The 21523-nt window shown below is 44.9% G+C and overlaps 2 protein-coding genes across 9 annotated transcripts in view; both read left to right on the plus strand.

Moving 5' to 3' along the window:
- TMEM272 (transmembrane protein 272) overlaps positions 1–5456 on the plus strand; it is a 32929-nt gene extending 27473 nt beyond the window's left edge. For 3 of the 4 annotated variants that reach the window (XM_037893122.2, XM_043532562.1, XM_037893131.2), the window contains one exon: positions 33–5450. In XM_037893122.2, coding sequence (XP_037749050.1) covers positions 33–395 — 363 coding nt within the window. In that variant the 3' untranslated portion in view covers positions 396–5450. Of the gene's footprint in view, positions 1–32 lie in introns of all 4 variants that reach the window. The other variant, XM_027830220.3, reaches the window with a different exon arrangement.
- Positions 5457–15663: 10207 nt separating this feature from the next.
- The window catches only part of DHRS12 (dehydrogenase/reductase 12), a 39894-nt gene continuing 34034 nt past the window's right edge, over positions 15664–21523 (plus strand). The window contains exons 1-2 of one of the 5 annotated variants that reach the window (XM_007068063.4): positions 15664–15994; positions 18301–18434. In XM_007068063.4, the coding sequence (XP_007068125.2) occupies positions 15939–15994; positions 18301–18434 (190 nt within the window). In that variant the 5' untranslated portion in view covers positions 15664–15938. Of the gene's footprint in view, positions 15995–18297; positions 18435–21523 lie in introns of those variants that run through there. The other 4 variants (XM_043532638.1, XM_043532651.1, XM_037893160.2 and 1 more) reach the window with 4 other exon arrangements.

Consider the following 21523-nt stretch of genomic DNA (forward strand, 5'->3'; position numbering starts at 1 on the left):
GTATTCACTTTCTTTGTCTCTACAACATACAGGTGACCCTTCTGCTTTATGACTCCACCAGGATGCGGCAATTGCTTTCCAAATCTGTCGTGATTGATGATGACGACGATGATGAATATCCATGGCGGCAGAATGCTCACAAATACTACATCCATCTTACACTCAGCCTCTTCCTCTTTATCTGGTTCATACTTGGGAACTATTGGGTGTTTTCTGTCTACCCGCCAAATTTCATTCCACCTTTCCACCAGCCCCAGGATTATTGTGATAAAACCCTCTACATTTTTGCTGTTGGAGTTCTTATCATTAGCCATACTGTGCTGTTTTTGCTTATCTTTTGTAGCTTCTGTATATATTGTTTTTCTAGGCGAAGATATGCTGCAGAAGACGATTAAAAGCCATAGAAACTAAACCACAGCTGTTAGGTAAAGGGTGTCCAATGAAAACCAAAAGGCAATAATTTACCAGTGTGTATGTGTATAATAGCAGCCAACTATACTGAGGAAATTGTGCAAGCCAGTGCCATCTGGCTCTCTTAATATAATACATCATAGTAATGTAAAATTTCTGCTATAGATGGCAAGCTGCTCTCCCGCTAACTTTTACATCCATTTTTTTAGGGGTTTCATTTGAAGTGTCGAAATCAGCTGAGAACTGCATACAGAAAACTCCTCTCAAACCTTATTCTTAGACCCTTAGGGATTCTGTTTTAGCATAAAACATTTTCCTCTCAGTTTGTATAGGTAGCATGTGGTCTACCGCCATGGTATCTGAGCACCTCAATATCTATTAGCCTTTTGAGGATGTATCATTGTCTCTATTTTACAGATGGGGAACTGAGGCACAGAGAGATTCAGTGATGTAGCCAAGGTCACACAGGAAGTCTGGTCACACAGGAAGCCAGGAACTGAACCCAGATCTCTTGATTATCAGTCTAGTGCCTCAACCACAAGATCATCCTTCCCTTCTGGGGAAAAAAGGGAAAGCAAAGTCTATGTGGGGCAACTTTACTTTCTCTGTTTGTACAATATAATTTAACAGCACCAAGGTAGCACAAAGAGTGCTTTAGAGTCCCCCTGATGAAGTGCATAGGGAAACTGACTATTTTAGTATTTTTGGTGTGTGACAATTTCAGAATGACGTGGGGCATGATATCAGTATTACACATGAACGTGTTTACTTTGGCAGTGGATTGGTTGTGATTTCAGGGGGTCCTTTTGATTTGTTCCCCTTAATGATGTACATGTGTAAATCTATACTTAGTGGATGGATGTGATGACAGCAGAAGTATCCACTTTAGAAGCACCAGCATGCATGGAGGCAATTGTCCTGTGGGGTGTAATAAAACTAACTTATTATTGGTCCTGGTAGATGCTGTTTTTCTGTTGATTAATGCATGTGAAGTGCTCGTTCTGCTTTTGCTCTTACACAGTTACCTGTTAGTCGCTAAGGTGCCACAAGGACTCCTCATTGTTTTTGCTGATGCAGACTAACATGGCTACCACTCTGAAGCAGTTACCTTAGATGATCAAAGCAGAGTACTCCCTCTGCCTAGATTTCACACCTGTGCTCAAACATGTACAGGCATTCAACAGCACCAAGATAACAAAATGTGGACATGCATTTTGGATGTTCTTTTTATTAAATACCATGCAACCAACAACCTCCCCTTGTACCACATAGAAATAATGCAAAATCAGGTGTTTGTAAATGAACCTCTGTTTGCGGTTCAAACTTTGAAATACCCCCTAGCTTATTCTGATCCGTTTAGCCATTCATTTGTGGGTCCAAGGCTGAAGTTTGCTTCAAGTTTTAGGCAAGAGTTCGGCCTTCAGCCATGAACACACAACTCCTAATAAAGTCAGTGGCAGTTGCATATGTGTCTTGGGGCACAACTGGGTCGTTATTGATTATAACTCAATCCATGGCACAAAGAAGTGCATGTTAGAAAATGATCACACGTCATTCCACAGAGTTTGATTTTAAATAGGAAGTGGGACAAGCGGCGCAATAGTCTACTAAGTGGCCGGGTAGTGAGTTGTTATTGAGGCTGCTCTCGCCCGGCTGCTGTGATTTATTCCATCAAGTCAGAGCTAAAGTTAGGATCAAGTGTAAAATTCTCCAGTCCATTATAGCCACTCGAAAGAAGCTCTAGTTTGACTGACTATGCTCAGGAGTGCATGGAATAGGGACACGTAACACTGCTGGCAGCACTGGAATCCCTTCCCCTGTTCCATGCACTTAAGAGAGCACCAGCAGAGGAGCATGAGCCACACTTTTCCAAAAGTGTATCAAGACTTGCTTCTCACCACACTCTCCACAGTCTTTCTGGGGGCATTTTACACTGCCCAGGCATCATTCTTGCCTCTGATGGAGTACTAGAATTGCCCCCACCCAGCCACCCAAGTGCTCCACTGACTCATAGTTTTGGCCCTTGGATTCCAGTGCAGACAGATCTGTTCCATAAAACTCAGTTCATCCCATCTGAATAATTTCCTCTTACATGTATAGCACTTTTCATTCATCAAGATCCCAAAGTGCTTTACAAATTTTACCGAAGCAGGAATCCCTTCACCCACTACTGAAGTGCAATCACCTCTGAGTCACACACAGCAGCTGTTTAACAGTGCACAACAACATTACACAAAATCTTATGACACGAAGTGAAGAAAAAAATCATATTCAATTGTCACTGCATTGGGAATTTAAAAAGGCAGAAGATAGTTACCCAATCTACATTCATAAGACAGAAGACTCCAGCGCTAACAGTTCCCAGCCTTGCAAAGTTTCCTAGAATCTTTAATGGCCACAAGTTATTAAGTCTCATTCAAAAGACAGTAGGACTGGTTCTCAACTGTCTTTCACTTTGGGCCTGATTCTTTAGCAGCTGGAACCTTTTGTGGTCATTTTACACCTTTGCAGAGTGAATGTAAAATGCTCCAAAATCAGACAGGTAGTGTTTTATGCTCAGCACAGGTGTTGCAGAGCAAGTGTGAACACTATCATCATTATGAGATGAGAATTCTGATTTGATAGTGGTTTGCACAGTCTTATCCAGAAATAAATGACTGCCGGCGGTGCAAGGTTTGCACATGAATGCCTCCAAAGCCGGGCTAGGGCACTGGTCCAGTACTGAGTCAGATTTAAACATGCACAATCACCAACAGCCCTTCCTTCAGCATGCTGGGTTGTCCCAAGTGGTCTCCCGACCAAGTATTAGCAAGGCCTAACCCTGCTTAGTTTATAACAGCTGTCTAGTTTGCAACCCAAGGCTGAATCACTGAAGATACAAAATACACCTTTTGTTCACATTTTGTGTATTTTATAATTTAAGAGATAAAATTACAGTAGTTTGAAAATCAGCCATGTCCCTCTTTATCTGTAATTTCTTCTTGAAATGAAACAAAAAACGATTAGGCTAATTCTTTGGAACCAGCCAGCATTATGATTGCAGTAGAGGAAATCAGTTGCAATTGTGCTTCTTAAACCATCTTCTCTTCTTGAGAAATAAATGTAGCTTTTAAAGGAAAAATATCCATGATTTCAATGGGCTAGAGATATCCTGTACGATATTAGTATTCATAGTACTGTGTGTTATGGAAATACACACAAACACACACATACACATACACTGTGGTGATATCCATGTGGTAAATTACATTTATCATATACTTTTGATCACCTCACCTTCACTCTGCCCACTAATCCACCTTCATTGGCATTACGCCTAACGTTCCAGAGCCCTGTGCAGCAGCTCCCAACAGCAGTATAACAATCTGCCAGATAAGTGTTTCCTTATTTCCCTACAAATGTGGAATCCCATCCTCCCTGCACCCCCACTGCCCCCATGAAGAGATGAACAGTGGACATAATTCAGTCCTGTAGCAGATTTGAGGTCTGGCATTACGTTACCCCTTCCAGGTTTGAAACAGGAACTTTATACCATGGAAAAGGGATGATAGTTGATTTCCAGTGCAACACACAGCACTTGATCCAAGCCTTAAAGGTCTTAAGACATCAGACTTAAAAACCACATTATTAGTACGTTTAGAAAAACTATTTTAGGTTATTTCCAGAGCTGTCTAAAATGTATTAATTACCATTTTCCTCTCCCTCTGACGTGTGAACAGTTGGATTCATGTTCCAAATACCTTGGCTTTACAGGCAAAGAGATACAAAATAGAACCAATACAATTTTCAAAAACATTTCTAAAATAGATTTTCCATAAAATATTTTTAGTCCTATGAGTGCTGATGCAACTACCCCAAGCATGCTGAGGTAGCCCTTGTGCCACAACACACCATCATATAGGCTCTGAATAGCACATCGTAACGGGGTGGGCTGCCCCTATACTGCATCTGAGAGCAAGCCTCCAAGTCCACAGACTCACACTAGCGCGGCTCGCACTAGCGTGCTAAAAATGGCTGTGCAGACCTTGCTCAGGCTCCGGCGCTTGGGCTCTCGAGCCCACCCCCAGTCTTGAGCACCCGAGCTCTGTCATAAGCCACAATGTTTACACACTATTTGAAGTGCGCAAGCATCAATCTGTGGACCAGGTCTGGGAGGCTTGCTTCCAGATGCAGCGTAGACATACTCTCGGGATTAGGGGCCAGCAAGCATTTTTCTGAGGCAGAGCCTGGTTAAGAACAGGTTGGAGTCTAGCAGATTACAAGAGGTCAGGGGATTGCCTGGTAAGCACTTGATTCCTATGTAGACTGAAGGAGCTAAGCTGGAGAGCTGAGCTGCAGCAAGAACCAGACGTTGGTGTCTGTGGCAGGTGGGCTCCCAGGCAGATGGCCTGTGAGAGGACTAGGGAAGAGTTGCTAGGTGCAGTGAGACTCTCCCAAGGAAGCCCCGGGGTCAGGGGAAAAGACCTGGTTTAGCTGTTGCATTTATGCTGAACTGTTTAACTGGGGGTTTTGCTGAAGGTTGTTGGTGCCATGAATACATGAAGCCCTGAGAAAAAGGGCCCGAAAGACTCTGGGGTGGCCCTGGTTCTTTCCTGGACTGGGGAGCCAGGCCAGCAGCCTACAAGCATGGATTATGTCAATAATGTGCCAATATTAATACAAATTCTGTTCTCATGGCTTAAGACTCGTAATGGTCCTATAAAGTGGCAGTTAGCCATCTATTTCCTTTTGTGGAGTTAGCCTCAGCCCCATGCAAGACTGAGCCCTAAATGAGTCCACAAGGTTCAAGACAGTAGAAAATCAAGACCTCTGTTCTCCTTACTGAAGTAATGGAAGCAATGTACCGCGGACCCAATCTTTTATATTAGTGCTGCCTGTTTTTGCATACTGCATTGATACCTTATGATTTGCATGGATTTCAAATTAATATTTGGTAAATTGTAGTAATTTCAGAATTATAACACACCACACAAAGAGCTGCTTTATTTCTTGTCGGGGTTTTGTTTTTTCTCAAATGTTGGTGAAATAAAACTTTTTATAAACGTTTTGGTCTCACTCATAGTCTTGCACTGATTAAATTAGTTATCCGAGGCCCAGCATCGTAGCATGTGGATTGCTCATGAACAGACACTGCAATGCATTTCTTTAGTTATTTTCACATGGGTGACAGCAGCCATATAAACTAAGGGCTGCATGTTGCCCTACTGATGTCAAGGGTAGTTGTATGTGTATGTAGGGTAGCATATGGGTCTAAATGGTAAAGATCAAGCCACAATATTCCACTCCACCGAGTTTTGACAGCTTCAGAAATAATAATGAACTATAGCAGAATTCTGAGTAAGCCAGTCATTATGCCTGGTATAGGATCTAATCCAAAGCCCAGTCAAGTCAATGGAAAGACTTTCATTGAGTTCATTTGACTTTGGATGAGAACCATAAAGTGGAAAACTAACAGCAGTGGCTATAAAACCTAGCAGAATGATCATATTGCTTGAGTCATGATGTTCTCTTTCTGTCCTGATGTCAAGTGCGTGTATTTGGGAGGGGGAGGGGATGTGTCCCCCTCCCAGCTCCATTACTGACCTGCCCACTCCTCCTTCAGCCCAACAGTACTGCTCCCTGTCCCCCCATACACTCCCAGATCCACATAGCACTCTCCATGGGAATCAGAGAGCATTGCTGCAGAAACAGCTGGCCCCCTTTTCTGCATGGGAACAGTAGGATCTATAAACCGAGGGTTCCCTCTGAAGGCAGATCGTGGAAATTGATTGGCCCCTCTGTAATATATGATAATTTTTTATGGAAAAAGAAAGGTAGGGTGGGGAGGAACGCAGTTAACTAAAGGAAATATCAGTACAGTGAAATTCTAATGAGGGGAAAGTACTAACTACCGATATGACAATATAATATGTGTTCGAGGTGATGTCTAATTTACTGAATTCAAAATCATTTTTTATTAATAGGAATTAAAATATTGAGGCTTTATAGCCTAAAAATGTATTTTTCTAAGATGAAAATAAACTACTCAGCTTATTCTTTATAAAGGATACTTTATACCATATAAAGGGATATACAAAAACGTATATGCAATTAGGAGATGGGTTTATGAGAAGATTTCCACTCTTCCTGCCGTAATAGTAGGGGTTTCATCCTACTTGCACAGAAGTAGCAAAAGTCCCATTGACTTCAGTCAGAGCAGGACTGAGTCTTAGCAGGCACTCTCATCGTGAGATAGCATCCGATCTTGAGAGGTGATCCAGGCCCTCGACTCCCATATAGGTCAATAGGAGATGAAAGCCCTCAAAATCTTACTGGATCCAAGTCATATTTCCGATGAAGAAATGTAACAAAATCCTATTATAAGAAAAGTGTGGCTTGATTGTCACTTACCATGAGAGAAATTTCTGGGAAGATTAGATTATCAAAAATTGACTTGCCTGTGTCTCTTTACATGTTTCCTGTATCAGCTGGAATGACTGAAAGAAAAAAAAGAGAGGAGGCTGTCATAGGAGGGGCTGACTAAATTGACAGCACCCCACCACATGAATTCCTAATGAATAAAGAGCCTTTGTTCTGGGGAAATTCTGACTATTCACTGGAAAGCAATGATGCTGACAGTTGCCACTGACAGATTTATCATTTTCTCTGCTGTCTAAGCCCTAAACAAAGAAAATGTTCTGCTGTTCAAAACACATCATGTGTTTCAAGAGTCAAGTGTTTTGGCCTATGCATCTCTTCCTGCACTATCATAAGCAGTTCAGCCTTATTCGCAAGGCTCCACGGCTTGCCATGCCTCTTTTATCCATGTACCAGATTCTCTGCCTCCGCTCTTGCAAAGAGAAGTGGTAAGTGCCTCCCCGCAAGTTGCTGACAGACTTCCACTGAATCCATTGAACACAAGACTAGTTACGTCCAGCCAGATTTTCAAGTGCTCTGCACCCAGCAGCTCCCATTGTGACACTGATTCCCAGCTGCAGAGCTCAGCCCATAGGACACTTCTTTTGAAATTCTGGTCCCAATTATGGGTCCTGAGCTTTTTTGAAAATTTGGCCCATAGAGCCTGCTCCGACTGCTTTCAGCATCCCCACCATTAAAAGGGTTCCAGTGCCACTGGGCTCCCTACCTCTTTGGAGAAGTCCAAGCTGCTTATATGGCCTTGAGTGACACGCAAGCGGTCGATTATGATATTGAAAAAGCAGCCTTCCTAGGTTGATTGTGGCTGGCTACAGAACAGTTCAGACAGATGTTTTGAGTGGCAAGGTGGTCGGACACGACTGAGGACCTTCACCCCAAAATTACCAGATTTGGCTGCTAGGTGGCTGAGACCAAGTGACTGAGGAGGTCATGGCCTCTTATTTTGGATCAACTATTACAGAGTCTCGTTGAGGGCAACTAAGGTTTGGGTGCATAGACAGCAACCTACCGCCAAATTCATGGAGGAATTTATGGTGGAGGGTACCCCTAACAACATTACCCATCCATTTCAAGCACACAAACCAGGGAGGAAAGGCAGGGAGTTCTCAATGGTCAAGGAAAAGAAGAGAAAGGATAAGAAGGAAACCCTGCCCATGTGGTGACAAATCATGTGCTACCTGTGTGGGGGTGCAGGACATTTGAAAAGACTGTCCCTATATGGATTGTAATTTGCTGAGTTCTGCGGGTGGACAGAAAACCTTGGAGGCCAGGCAAAATAGACACCCACCATCTTTGTGAGACTGGGGCATCGATGAGGGATGGGCCTGATAGACTCCACTGCAGGATGCTTGTTGGTCAGGAAAATATGGGTGAAGCCCTATTGCATGGTGCTGGGAGAAAAACTAAGACTGATGTGTATTCATAGGGAGAAGCAAACCTATCCAGTAGCCAGAGTACCTTGGAGATTAGGGGAACATTTAATTGGAAGCATGTGGGGGCAATCAAGACCTTCCCCCAATCAGTATTAATTGCAATGGACCGGAACCCTTTTCTTTTAAGGAAGGGGAAGAACACCTGGAAACCCAAATGATTAGAAAGGCAGGACTGGAACAGGAAAGGTGTCAAATAATAAGATGGGAAGCTAGAGAATGAAGATCATGGTATTCTAGACAGTGGACAAGTCACAAACCCTGGGGAGGATCCCAGGAGGAGAATGAAAAGGGGGTAAATGTAGAACAAAATGTGGCAGGTAAGGAAGGCATAATGGGAAGCAAAAATTTTGAGGGCCTGAGGGACTCAGGACAAGAACAAGTGGAGGTGGACTTTGAAAGTAACCTGGGTGAAACAGGAGGAAAGAAGACTTCACAAGCAGAGGAGTCCCATGGGGTATAAGGTTGCCCCTGCCTGGTGTGAGAACAGGTGGGCAGGAACAGAGAGGTGGGGGTTACCCCTCTATCAGAGACTGCATCTTTTGCGGATGGAAGATGGAGGAGGCCTCCACAGAAGTTCCGGAGAGCTAGCAGAAAGAAGACTTGACCATGAGAGGGGACAGTAACTTCCAGAGGAAAGGTTTCAGAGTAGCAGCCGTGTTAGTCTGTATTCTCAAAAAGAAAAGGAGTACTTGTGGCACCTTAGAGACTAACAAATTTGTTTGAGCATAAGCTTTTCTGAGCTACAGCTCACTTCATCGAATGCGTAGAGCCCGAGGGAGGAAAGAAAAAACCCTGGTAGAGGAAAAGAAAAGGGAGGAGGTGTGTGACAGAGTGTGAATGGTCTAGGCTGACTCACCACTCTGTGCAGTTTGCAAACAACCTCACCTAGGCCAAACTGACAAGATAATTGATTAAGCACGGGGTGATTAACCAATTACCAAGGTGATTCAGCTTGTCAGCTGGAAACAGTTGAGAGGCAGAAAGAAACAGTAGGGAAAGGGAAGGAAGGGCTAGAGGAGCCCAAGATCTCAGAGAGGTGGTGAGAGGTTTCTCTCTCTCACCCACCCTGTGCCATGGCAGTAGGTAAAGACTTGGGGGCAAGTTTTATGCTGTGGGGAACAACGCACATTGTAAATAAAGCACTTAGTGTCGAACTAGCCACTGGTGTGCATAAGAACTGTTTGCAGTCAGAATCTAGGGTGAGGGAACTCTGGCTTGTGACACAGATGTTCTCAGCAAATAGGTCTTTGTCACCTCTTGCATGAAGTTCATGTCTTGCTTATGGATGCAAAAATGTCTTTGTGCTGAGACAAAGCTCAGGATCTATCAAATCCTGTGTACTACCTGTATTGCCATAAGGGTCAGAAACCTGGGCCCTCCTACAGGCAGACTCGAAGTGGCTAAAGTCATTCCATATGCACTGAGTATAAAGCAGTTAGACCTTATGCAAAGTGTCACAATCTTGCAGAGATCCAGCCTCCCTTCAGCAGTTCATCATATCGAACAGCAGTAACTGCATGCTCTTCCGCCATGTCACCAGGATGGGCAAAAATACCCCAGCATACCATCTCAAACTCTCCATGGACGTGCAAAGGAATGCCTGCCCTGACCCTACCTGGCACTGCCCTGGGGCTGCCCCAGAGATTCTTGGATTCATACTATTGAGCCAGATCTTGGAACTTCGCTACATGACATATGGTGAAACACCATCACCCATAGTCACTCTGGCTGGTGCAATGGTCCTTAGTAGACTGTGCGTGTATCACCACTCCCCAGCACAGGACATGCACTGGTTTCTGAATTTGGCCCTAAATTGTATCTGCAATGAAAAGAAACAGAAAGCAAATAATGATTCACAATGTTTGAAACTCAAAAAAAAAAAAAAAAAAAAAGTCTAGTTATGAAGTATCCATCCATTTGAGTAAAGTATAAGATTTAGCATCCAATCCTGCAGGCAATGTGCAGAGAGAACCTTTCACTGATGCCAATGGAAATGTTGCCTATGAGAGTAAGGCAGGTCAGGCCCTTTACTAGCAGAAGCCAGCTCTTGTTGCAGTCATATTCTTGCTTTCTTTTGGCACAATACCAATGTTGCTAATCCAAGTATTGCAATGAAGTAGCAAAGGGCTCTCATTTAATCTCAACAATCTCCAGTTTGGGGAATAACAAGACAAGAGTGAAGCTTTGTGATATGTTGAGAACACTGAACTCTCTCAGGTGCTAGAAAACCCTTTCAGATTCTAGAAGGCGCTGAGTAATTTGGCAATGAAAAGCAATGCTGGGTGAAGAAAGCTGAAATGATGCTGTTAAAAATAAAAATAGTAACAGAGTTCAAGGCCCAAGTGTTTATCAGTTAGCGTGTCTAAATTATTGTGTAAAATATGCTCGGGGATTTTTGCACATGAATTGGGATTCCACCCATGCAAAGGTAAGTACAAGCACAAATTCCTATGTTGTGCACCCACATTTACTGCATGCACACTTCTATTTCCAAAAACTCTTTAAAGCGATGTAAGCAGCTTCTGAATGAGCTCTGCCCTGGCATCTAGTGATGCACTGGAGATAAAGACGTCAGGAACACCATGTTTGCATAGCCATGACTACTCTGCCCACGTGCGCAGCATGATGGAGCTGCTTTCCAAAATAATCAGCAGAACTGTTCTTAGCATGCGCCGATTTAGAGGGGTCACCCTAAACTGAACCTCACTTGCTAAGTAGTGGGCAGAGATGCCAAACTCCAGTGAAGATTTGGGGGTGGGGAATAGGGACAGGTGTAGTTGTTTCTGGCCAGTAGTGTAGGCTCTACCTAAGGAGTCCTAGATATCATTTGACCTTTCCCTTTCTAGCACTTAAAGATAGAGCAGATTAGACTCAGTGCTTGTGAGTGGGGAAGTGCTGCCTTTTAGAGGCACCCAGGGCTGGTATTACGTTTTCCTAGATTACTGGGAGAGGAGGGCTCAAGCTGGTTCTCTTTTGTATTGTTAAGAGGAACTCCTAGATATTGAATCCGGCCCTTGCTGCTGTCAACTTCACCTGGCAGAAGGGTTACGTGTACATTTGTTCAAGGGGAAAGGCTAATCCCAAAGTACTGATGTTAAATACTAAAATTCGATTGTCTTCAGAATATTTCTTGTAGAATTTCCTCATGTCCCAGTGAGCCAGGAGCTCACCATCTTTCATTCAAATCCCTCCTTACAACTCATATCTTCCTTGAAGCCCATAGTGCTAAATCATGTCAGTAAAATGCTGTCAGCACCCATTATTATTTAAAAACAAAACCCTTCTAATCTAGTCCCATCCTTTGGGTGTCCGAATGTATTTTTGTGTCTGATATTTCAATATTCATGGACAGATTCTACTATCCTTACGAGGGGCAGCTCTACCAATTTTGCCACCCGAAGCAGTCGCCGCCGAATTGCCACCGCCGCAAAAGCGGCGGAGCTGCGGCCACAAGCCACCATGGCAGGAAGAGCGGCGGAGCTGCCGCCGAATTGCCGCTGAGGGACATGGACTGCTGCCCCATTCCAAAAGCTGCCCCAAGCACCTGCTTGGAAAGCTGGTGCCTGGAGCCGACCCTGATCCTTACTCCTATTGATTAGTACCTTGGTCCTAAATTAGCCAGAGTCTCATTGATTATTTCTCAATGTTTTAACCTCCAGTGTGTTACATGTAGGCAGATCCCTGCATCTGCACAAAGACCTGTTGACTGCAAAGGGGCTCTGCATGGGCACAGGTATATATACCTGCATACTGCAGGATCAGGGACTCAGGCTGCAATCTCCTCAGAGGAAGGATCATTACTTCACTTGTGTCTTATATTGAACCAAGCACACTTTCAATGCTTAACAAGAAATAATAATAAAATTAATAAGAATAGTTAATAATACGGGGAAATAAAACACCAACAGGTTTGTCAAATTTCCTTAAAGAAAGTTCTGGGTTTTTTCCCCTGCTAGTGTTCTTTGCTCTTAAGCTGTATTCTCCTCTAAGAATTCAAATAACTCTACCTAAGTAAATAGCTGTGGTATGTAACCTTTTTCCAGTATATTGTTAACCACTGATGGTTACAAGAGTCCAGTATAACAAATTTTTTTAACTAGCATTAAAATGTGGCACACCATGGGAGCTTTCTGATCGGATGCTAATGTAAGTAAAGCCCAGGTAATGCTCTGTTTTCCTTGTGTTAAAAATTCCCATTCACATAATGTCAGTATGGCACCCCAGGCTGTACAGTTTTGCTTATTGAGCTCCATAAGTTACTGTCATATAGCCTTCCTTTTATATCTTACAATTACATAGCTATAGGCAGAGCTTATTGTGCCACCTGTAGTTAAGGCCCATGCAACCTTAATTTGTGCCTGTGTGCATATCATATAATCATATAGAAGACTGGAAGGGACCTCGAGAGGTCATCTAGTTCCATCCCTTGCACTCATGGCAGAACTAAGTATTATCTAAACCACCCTGACAGGTGTTTGTCTAAACTGCTCTTTAAAATCCCCAGTGATGGAGATTCCACAACCTCCCTGGGCAATTTATTCCAGTGTTAATCACCCTGATGGTTAGGATGTTTTTCCTAATGTCCAACCTAAACTGACTTTGCTGCAGTTTAAGCCCATTGCTCCTTGTCCTATCCTCAGAGGTTAATGAGAATAATTTTTCTCCCTCCTCCTTGTAACAACCTTTTATGTATCTGAAAACTGTTATCATGTCCAGGGGCAGATTAGGGTTTTGTGGGGCCCTTGGGCCAGAGCAAGTGGAGGCCCCTCCCTACCCCTTCTGCCTGCAGTCCCCCCGGCCCCTCCCCCGGCATTCCTTGCCCCACTCCGCTCACCCGGTGCTCCCGCTGGGGAGCCCCCGGGCTCCAACCCTGCTCCTTGGTTGGGGCGCTGGGTGGATGGGCAGAGCAGGGCGAGACCCTGTGCCCCGACCCCCCTCCCTGGCATGAGAATGATGTTTGTGTACATTTGTTCCTGTGCTTCTTCAGGGAGTTTCTTGAGCAGATGGTGCAGTTTCTTTTGGTACCCCTCAGTGGGATCAGAGAGTAATGGCCTGTAGCATGTGGTGTCTCAACGAGAAACCGCAGAACTGGAATTAATTTGCAAAGTTGACACCATCAAATTAGGCCTGAATAAAGACTGGGAGTGGCTGGGTCACTACAAAAAATAATTTCCCCTCTGTTGATACTCACACCTTCTTGTCAACTGCTGGGAATGGGCCACATCCACCTTGATTGAACTGGCCTCGTTAGCACTACAAAAAGTAGTTTTCCCTCTGTTCATATTCACCCCTTTTTGTCAATTGTTGGGAATGGGCCACACCCACCCTAATTGAATTGGCCTCATTAGCACTGAACCCCCAATTGGTAAAGCAAGTCCCATCTTTTCATGTGCTGTATATTTATACCTGCTTACTGCATTTTCCACTCCATGCATCTGATGAAGTGGGTTATATCCCACAAAAGCTTATGCCCAAATAAATTTGTTAGTCTCTAAGGTGCCACAAGGATGCCTCATTGTTTTTACTCATCAAATAGCAAAACACATTGCCTAAGTATCTTTGGCTAAATAGTACTTTAAAGGGAAAAAACCAAAAGCACCCTAGAGGGAAAATCCATGCTAACCATAATGTAGACTCGCTATGTAGCTTGGGAGGTCATTCCCCAGTGCCAGGAATGGGGACCTGCTATTACAGCGGCTAGCAACTGTGTCGAAAGCCATAGAGGGTGCTTTGGAACAGCCGGGGAGATCTCCCAGCAAGAAGCCCAGCTGATTGTACTGATTGTCCTCCCAAGACTGCGCTAGCCAGAGAGGTGGCTCGGCCATGTCAGGGCCCACCGCAGCTGCGGGCTGCTTCCCTAGAGCCTTGCAAATCCACGGGTATCTGCTTTATATCCGTGGACCATTTCTGTAGATAGCTGCGCGGACGGGGATACAAATTTTGTATCCGTGCAGGGCTCTAATAGTAAGAGACGGGCGGGCAGCTGTAAGGAACCGAGGCATGGATCTTCCACTTGCCCTGGGCGCGAGGCCTGGGGGGCAGGGACATTGGGTGGGGGGCTGCTTTGGCCCCAAGCCCAGGGCAGATGGAAGGTCTGCTGTGGCTTCCTACAGCTGCCTGCCCAGCGCTTATCATGGCTGGGCTGAAGCTCCCAGCTGCCCCTCCCGCCAGCCAGAGCTGGGGAGAGCTGCCCTGGCAGCTGTGGGGAGCCTGGGTCCCTCCACCTACCCTGGGCGGAGGGGCTGGGACACTGGGCAGAGAGGACACTGGGGGGCAGGGACACTGGACAAGGGGGACACTGGGGGGCAGGGACACTGGACAGGGGGGACACTGGGGGGCAGGGATACGGGCCGGGGGCTGCTTGGGCTCCCTGCCCAGGGCAAGTGATGGAGGGTCTTCTGGGGCTCCACACAGCTACCAGCCTGGCTCTCCCCGAACAGGCTCCGATGGGGGGGATGCCTCGGAGCCTCAGCCCGGTCCACACTGTAGACCCCTGCAAATCCGCGGATATCAGTGGACATTCGCACGTAATTTTTGCGGCTCGCGGATGGGATGCGGAGACATGTGTGTATCCGCGCAGGGGTCTCTGCCTGTCTAGAGTATGCGAGCCCTCAGTGACAAGACCCCACCGCTGCTGCGCCAACAAGTGCCGGACAGCGGCAGTGCAGGCTGCGGGCTCCCGCAGGGAGCTGCAGGTGTAGTGAAGGATACTGCTCCGCGCAGGAATGTGCTACCAGTAGCACTTATCGATACGTTCAGATTGTAAGAAACCGCGATTGTATTAAACTGCTACCGGATGTAGCAAATGCCTACAGATAGCAGTTTCTTGCACTATAGTATATGTGAAATTGCTACATGTAGAAATGTAACTCTGCAGCAGTTAGCGATACGTATAGATTGTAAGAAATAGCGTTTGTAAAAAGATGCTACTTTATTTGTACATGCTTGAAAACTGTTATCATATTTCAAACTGCCCTCATAAGTCATGTTTTCTAGACCTTAATTTTTCACAAACGTTATAAGTGTACTCTCCATGCCATTAGCTAGGTCATGTTTTCTACACCTTAAATTTATAAGTGTACTCTCTATGCCATTACCTCAATCGTTAAGGTTTTGAATAGAAACATATCCAGAAATGATCCCTGGAGAACCCCACTCGTTATGCCCATCTTATTTATCCTTATGTCCATCTAGGTTTCATTTCCTCATAGTTTGTTTATGAGGTCAGGGGAGACAGACTCAAAAGCCTTACTGAAGGCAAGATATACCACATCTACTGCTTGTAGGCTTTTTAAAGCGGTAAAGAAAGCGATCAGGTTGGTTTCACATGTGAGACTGCTCGAAATATCCCCCCCCCCTTTTTTTTTTTAGCAAAGTTGGACCTGTGGCTGCTGCAAACTAGAGGGATGTGCTGGCTGTGAGACGGCAATGGGATGACGCTAATTCCTACCGCCAGCGCTTTCTCACCCCCCCGCCCCCAGGGATATCAGGCGGCTATCTGCAGGACTCCGCTCCTCGGGTGGCCCGAGTGACCTCTTACCGCTAGCAGCCCCCCAGAGCTGCCAAGGGCCCGACCGGCTCGGCCCGGGCGTCTCCCGGCCCCAGTGGCTTATCTAACCCCGGGGCGGGGCGGCGCTTACACAACAGCCGGGCGGCGGCAGCAGCAGGGGCGCCGGCGCCATGTCCTGGTACCGGAACACCGTGTGGTTCCTGAAGGGGCTGCGGGAGTACACCAGGTACCGGCCGCTGGGGGCTGGGAGATCCGGCCCGCCGGCCCCCGAGCTCTGGCGGGGGCTCCCCGAGCAGGGGGCTCCCGCTGCTCCCGCGCCGGGCTCCTGGGGGTTTAGCTGCCGAAACCCTGCGGAGGGCGACCCGGGGGCCACCGAGCACAGAGCAGGCCCGCAGGCGCGAAGGTCTGCGGCTTGGCTGCTGGGCGCGCGTGACGGCAGCGGGGCTCCCCGCCGTGCCTGCGAAACCCTTCGGCAGCCCGGGGGTCTCTTCCCCGATCGGCCCAGGCGTGCGCCGCCCCCCGGGCCCGGGCAGCGAGCCACGTGACAAAGAGCCCCTGGCAAAGCCCTGGCGCTTGGCCGCTCCTTCCCCTAGCCCTTCACCCCACCCAGATATAGAATGACTTTATGGGCAGGCTGCGGAGCAGATGTTGCCTAGGGGGTAAGGTGACCAGACAGCAACTGTGGGGAAAAAATGGGACAGTGGGTGGGGTGGGTGGGGGTAATAGGCGCCTATATAAGAAAATGTCCCCCAAAATGGGACTGTCCCTATAAAAAACGGGACATCTGGTCACCCTACCTAGGGACTGCCACCCTGGCTCAGACTGAGGGATATCTGCTGCCGGACTCTGTCTCTGACAGTGGCTAGTATCCGCTGCTTCAGAGGAAGGTGTAAGAACCTTGTAGTAGGCGGATATGGGATAATCTTCCCCGCTGTAGGTCTCTGCCTGATCTCTAATAAGAAATTGTCTTACACCCTTAAATATGAGGTTTAATGTCCCATCTAACATGTTGGATGTCATTAATTCCAGCTATCCATCTAAATGTTCAGTCCCTTGTCAAACCTTGCTGAGTTCTTGGCCTCAGTGCCTTTCCATGGCAACCAGTTCAATCACATTGTGTGAAAAAGCATTTCCTTTTATTGGTTTTTTAATTTCCTACCTTGTAATTTATAAATATATCAGAGGGATAAATACTGGAGAGGGAGAGGAATTATTTAAGCTCAGTACCAATGTGGACACAAGAACAAATGGATATAAACTGGCCACAGGGAGGTTTAGACTTGAAATTAGACGAAGGTTTCTAACCATCAGTGGAGTGAAGTTTTGGAATAGCCTTCCAAGGGAAGCAGTGGGGGCAAAAGATCTATCTGGCTTTAAGATTAAACTCCATAAGTTTATGGAGGAGATAGTATGATGGGATAACGTGATTTTGGTAATTAATTGATCTTTAAATATTCATGGTAAATAGATCCCACCCCATCTAACATCCCATCACAGGCCATTAGGCCTGAGTTACCCAGGAAAGAATTTTCTGTAGTATCTGGCTGGTGAATCTTGCCCATATGCTCAGGGTTTAGCTGATCGCCATATTTGGGGTCGGGAAGGAATTCTCCTCCAGGGTAGATTGGAAGAGGCCCTGGAGGTTTTTCGCCTTCCTCTGTAGCATGGGGCACGGGTCACTTGCTGGAGGATTCTCTGCTCCTTGAAGTCTTTAAACCACGATTTGAGGACTTCAATAGCTCAGACATAGGTGAGAGGTTTTTTGCAGGAGTGGGTGGGTGAGATTCTGTGGCCTGCGTTGTGCAGGAGGTCAGACTAGATGATCATAATGGTCCCTTCTGACCTTAGTATCTATGAATTTCATTGAATGCCTCCTACCTGGGGTCAGGAAGGAATTTCCCCCCAGGTCAGACTGGCAGTGACCTGGAGGGGATTTCACCCTCCTCTGCAGAGTGTGGAAACAGGTGACTTGCCAGGGTTATCTGAGTATATCTCATTTGATCATTTCCCTGCCATTGCAGGGACCTTGAGCGCTGGTGCACCTTGGTTCTACCTGTTCTCTGCCTCTGTCACATAGTAGTCTAATCTCTGGTGGGGATCATTTATTTTGGTCTCACTTTGGTGGTTGGGTTTAGAGTATGGGTGCTGGGTGGTGTTGGGGGCCTGTGAGATACAGGAGGTCAGACTGGATGATCTTGTGGTCCCTTCTGGCCTTAAATTCTGATTCTTGTTTTATTTTGTGTGTGTGTGTGTGTGTGTGTGTGTAACACACTCACATTGTAAAACCGATTTCCCAGCTGTGTATATTCTTCACATATTCTTGCTGATCAGTGCCTTTTAATGTTACATCGAAGACTCCTAGAGCAATAGATGGGGACTTGTTATATTTATTAGAAAGCTAAAGAAAATAAATAAGTAGTTAAATTGAGTCCAGGTAGTGGATTCCCTTTTTCTTTCTTCCACTGAAGACTTTGTATTTTTATGGATACAAAATATTCTGTCATTTACAAGTCTTTTAATTGATTTATTCAGGAGTGGCTATGACTCTGCATCCAAAAAATTTGTTCCGGCAGACTTGGAGGTAAACGTAACTGGAAGATCCTTCATGATTACTGGAGCAAACAGTGGTATTGGCAAAGCAACTGCAATGGAGATAGCAAAGAGAGGTGAGATAAAGCAGTGGTTCTCAACCAGGGGTACGTATACCCCCAGGGATACGCAGCGGTCTTCTAGGGAGTAGTCAACTCATCCAGATCAGGGTTTCTCAACATGGGGATTATGAATCACTGGGGGGCACTGGACAGGTTTGGGGGGTCACAAGTGCATGGCTGGCATTATGGGGAGGCAAGCAGGGCAATTGCCTGGGGCCCCACGCCACTGGAGGACCTGCAAAGCTAAGTTATGTGCTTCAGCCCTGAACAGCAGGGGCTTGGGCTTCTGACTCTGAAAGGGGTACAGTAGTCTGGAAAGGCTGAGAATCACTGAGCTAAGCCAATGTTAACCTTTTGGGGATCTTTACCGGGGGGATTTGATTTAAATCAAATTGATTTAAATCATGATTTAAATCACTGGTCAGGAAGACTGGATTTAATCATGGATTTCTACCTAAAAGTGCATTCTTGTTGGTTGTTATAACCTGAATAGATATAGATGTAGGCTTCATTTTTAGAAGGTACACACTATACATTTTTAAAGTGATTTATTTTGAAAACTTTTCATATTAGCTTTACAGCTATATCAGAAAACGAATGATTGGTTATTTCATTTACCAAAGGTAATTGAAGCAGATAGTTCACCTCCCAGTGACTTCATAAATATCTCCAATTCAACAGGTTAATCATATCTGGAGGATTTTCTTGCCATGCTGTATTAGGAGGAGAACATCAACAGACAGACATTTTAAATGGTTTTATTTAACTAAAACAACAATGTTATGTATTCTGGATTTTTTTTCTTCAACAGCAAACATATAATTTAACAAAACAAGCATATTAATTTTTGAATTTAGTTAAACATTCAAGTTTTTTAAAATCAGGTTTGTTTTAGTTAAAATTGTTTAAAATAGTTAAATGAAACATTTAAAAAACAAATATTAAATTGACTGTCAGCCAAGTCAACATGAGAAACTTAAAATATTGGCTTCTGCAGCTAACTCAGTCGTCTTCACCTTCATTTTCCTGTTTATTCATAATCTGGAAAAGAAAAACAAGCTTTCCTGCTTTTTCAGGTCCCAAACGATTTCTCAGTTTGGAATGAATTAGTCCAAAGGAAGAAAATATTCTTTCTACACCGACAGAAGAAGCGACTGCTGTTAAAAGTGAGATTATCACTTCAACAGTCTCTGAATCCAAGTGCTTAAGTGACTTCCACCAGTTCACTGGTGTGACTTTCTTGAAAACATCAGCAAACATATATTTCTTGAATAGGTCACCCTTAGCTCTGAAGTTTATTATGGTTGGCATTATGGAGGGATGATTGCTGGATGTCCATGTCATAGCTAACTCCTCTTTTTCAGCAGTTAAGGTCTGACCCTGGTACTGAGTATTGAGAATATTTGCAAGAAGATGAGCTGGAGATAGTGCATGTCCCATTTGGTTTTTTTAATGCTTGTAATTCAACTCCGTCATTGCATATTTCTCTTTTTGATCTCACTCAGTTCCTTGATCTCACTCAGTTCCTTCCAAATTTCAACAGCGTCAGCAATAAAACAGCTATTTCCCTGCATTTTGTTCAAGGCTACAGAAATAGGCTTCAGGGTACTCAGCATGTGTTCCACATTTCTCTTAAGCCCAATGTTGAGAACTTTGGGTGTGACGGTGCCATCTATTTTTTCACGATGTTGTTCACAACAGGCCAGTTCTTGATCTAGTGCTCAAAACAGTCCACTACTGAGTTCCATCGCACGTCTTGTGGGAGAGTTAGCTTGCTTTCTCGCACTTTTTTCAGAGCAGCTGCTGCAAAGTGGTTGATACAGAAATATTTTGCAATTTCAACAACATTTGCCTTTATTTCTGGAACACTGAAGCCTTTGTCTAGGAGGTGCATCAAGTGAGCACTGAACCCGTATGTTGTTAGCTTGGAACTCTCTTCTAAATTTCTTCTCATCTTGGGTACATTTGCAGCATTGTCTGTGATCAAGCTGCGTACTAGACATTTGAATTTTTTTTTCACAGTTTGTTATAGCTTTTACTGCTACTTCTTGTAAGTATTCTGCTGTGTATGCAGTTCCTGATCTATAAATTGTTTCTGTAAGGAAGGTATTCCCTTCTGTTGTCACACAAGCACATACAACAAGATCATTGTGGACATTGCTCCACCCATCAAGACTCAGGTTAACAATTTCACCCTCTAGACCTTTTACACACTGCTCAATTTCTCTTTCGTACACTTTATCCAGCAGTTTGCCTGCAGCATCTGCTCTGTGGGGTGGACTGTATCCTGGTCTTAATGACTGAACCATGTTAATGAAGTGTGGATTCTCAATCATACGGAAAGGAGTTTGTTGAATGGAAGTTTAACTGGAAAAGTGTTCATCCTCCTGAACACAGGATTCTGCTTTTAAAGACATTCTAGCTCCCATTATCAGGGGTGGGATGTTTCATATGAAACCCAGCTGTCTTCAGAGGGACATATTTGGGGTTTACGCACCTTGTATGGTTCTTCAGCAGATTCTACCATGAGAACTGGTCATGAAACAAAAGTAATGAGTGGAGGGCCTCCACAAATTGTATTGATAAACATGCAGTTGAGAAATATTATGGGGTGGTGTCTAAAGGTCTCCATCATAAATCAAGACAACATTGTCCTAGGCACTGTACAGACACATAGTAAAGTAAGACAGTCACTGCCTCAAAGAATTTATAGTCTTAAAGTGTGAGGAGACAACAGGTAGATAAGACCAACAAAAGGAGGGGAGGACAAGGTAACAGTGAGACAATTGCATTTGTACAGTAGTCAGCAGTAACTGCACAGCAACTGCCTTACTTGATTTCATGCAAAAAATTTCAACTACTATTCTTATACCATGTTCCTACCCAAAGCTTGTGATTTGAGTGGGAACTAGCAATGGTCTAGTCTTTGGAAGGGACTAGATTTATCCCTAAGACTTTGAGAGGTCATAATGATCCTGTGGTGCTTACTTGAGAAAATATTTTTGCTTATAGAATGAAAAGAAGGAGCAGGTGTGCTTGGAGCTCTGTGTAGATTCTGTTCTCTATGTTGCCTGAAGTCTTAACAGTTGCCTTATGTGTGACAG

Source organism: Chelonia mydas, chromosome 1 (assembly GCF_015237465.2).
Source record: "Chelonia mydas isolate rCheMyd1 chromosome 1, rCheMyd1.pri.v2, whole genome shotgun sequence".
Taxonomy (NCBI): domain Eukaryota; kingdom Metazoa; phylum Chordata; order Testudines; family Cheloniidae; genus Chelonia; species Chelonia mydas.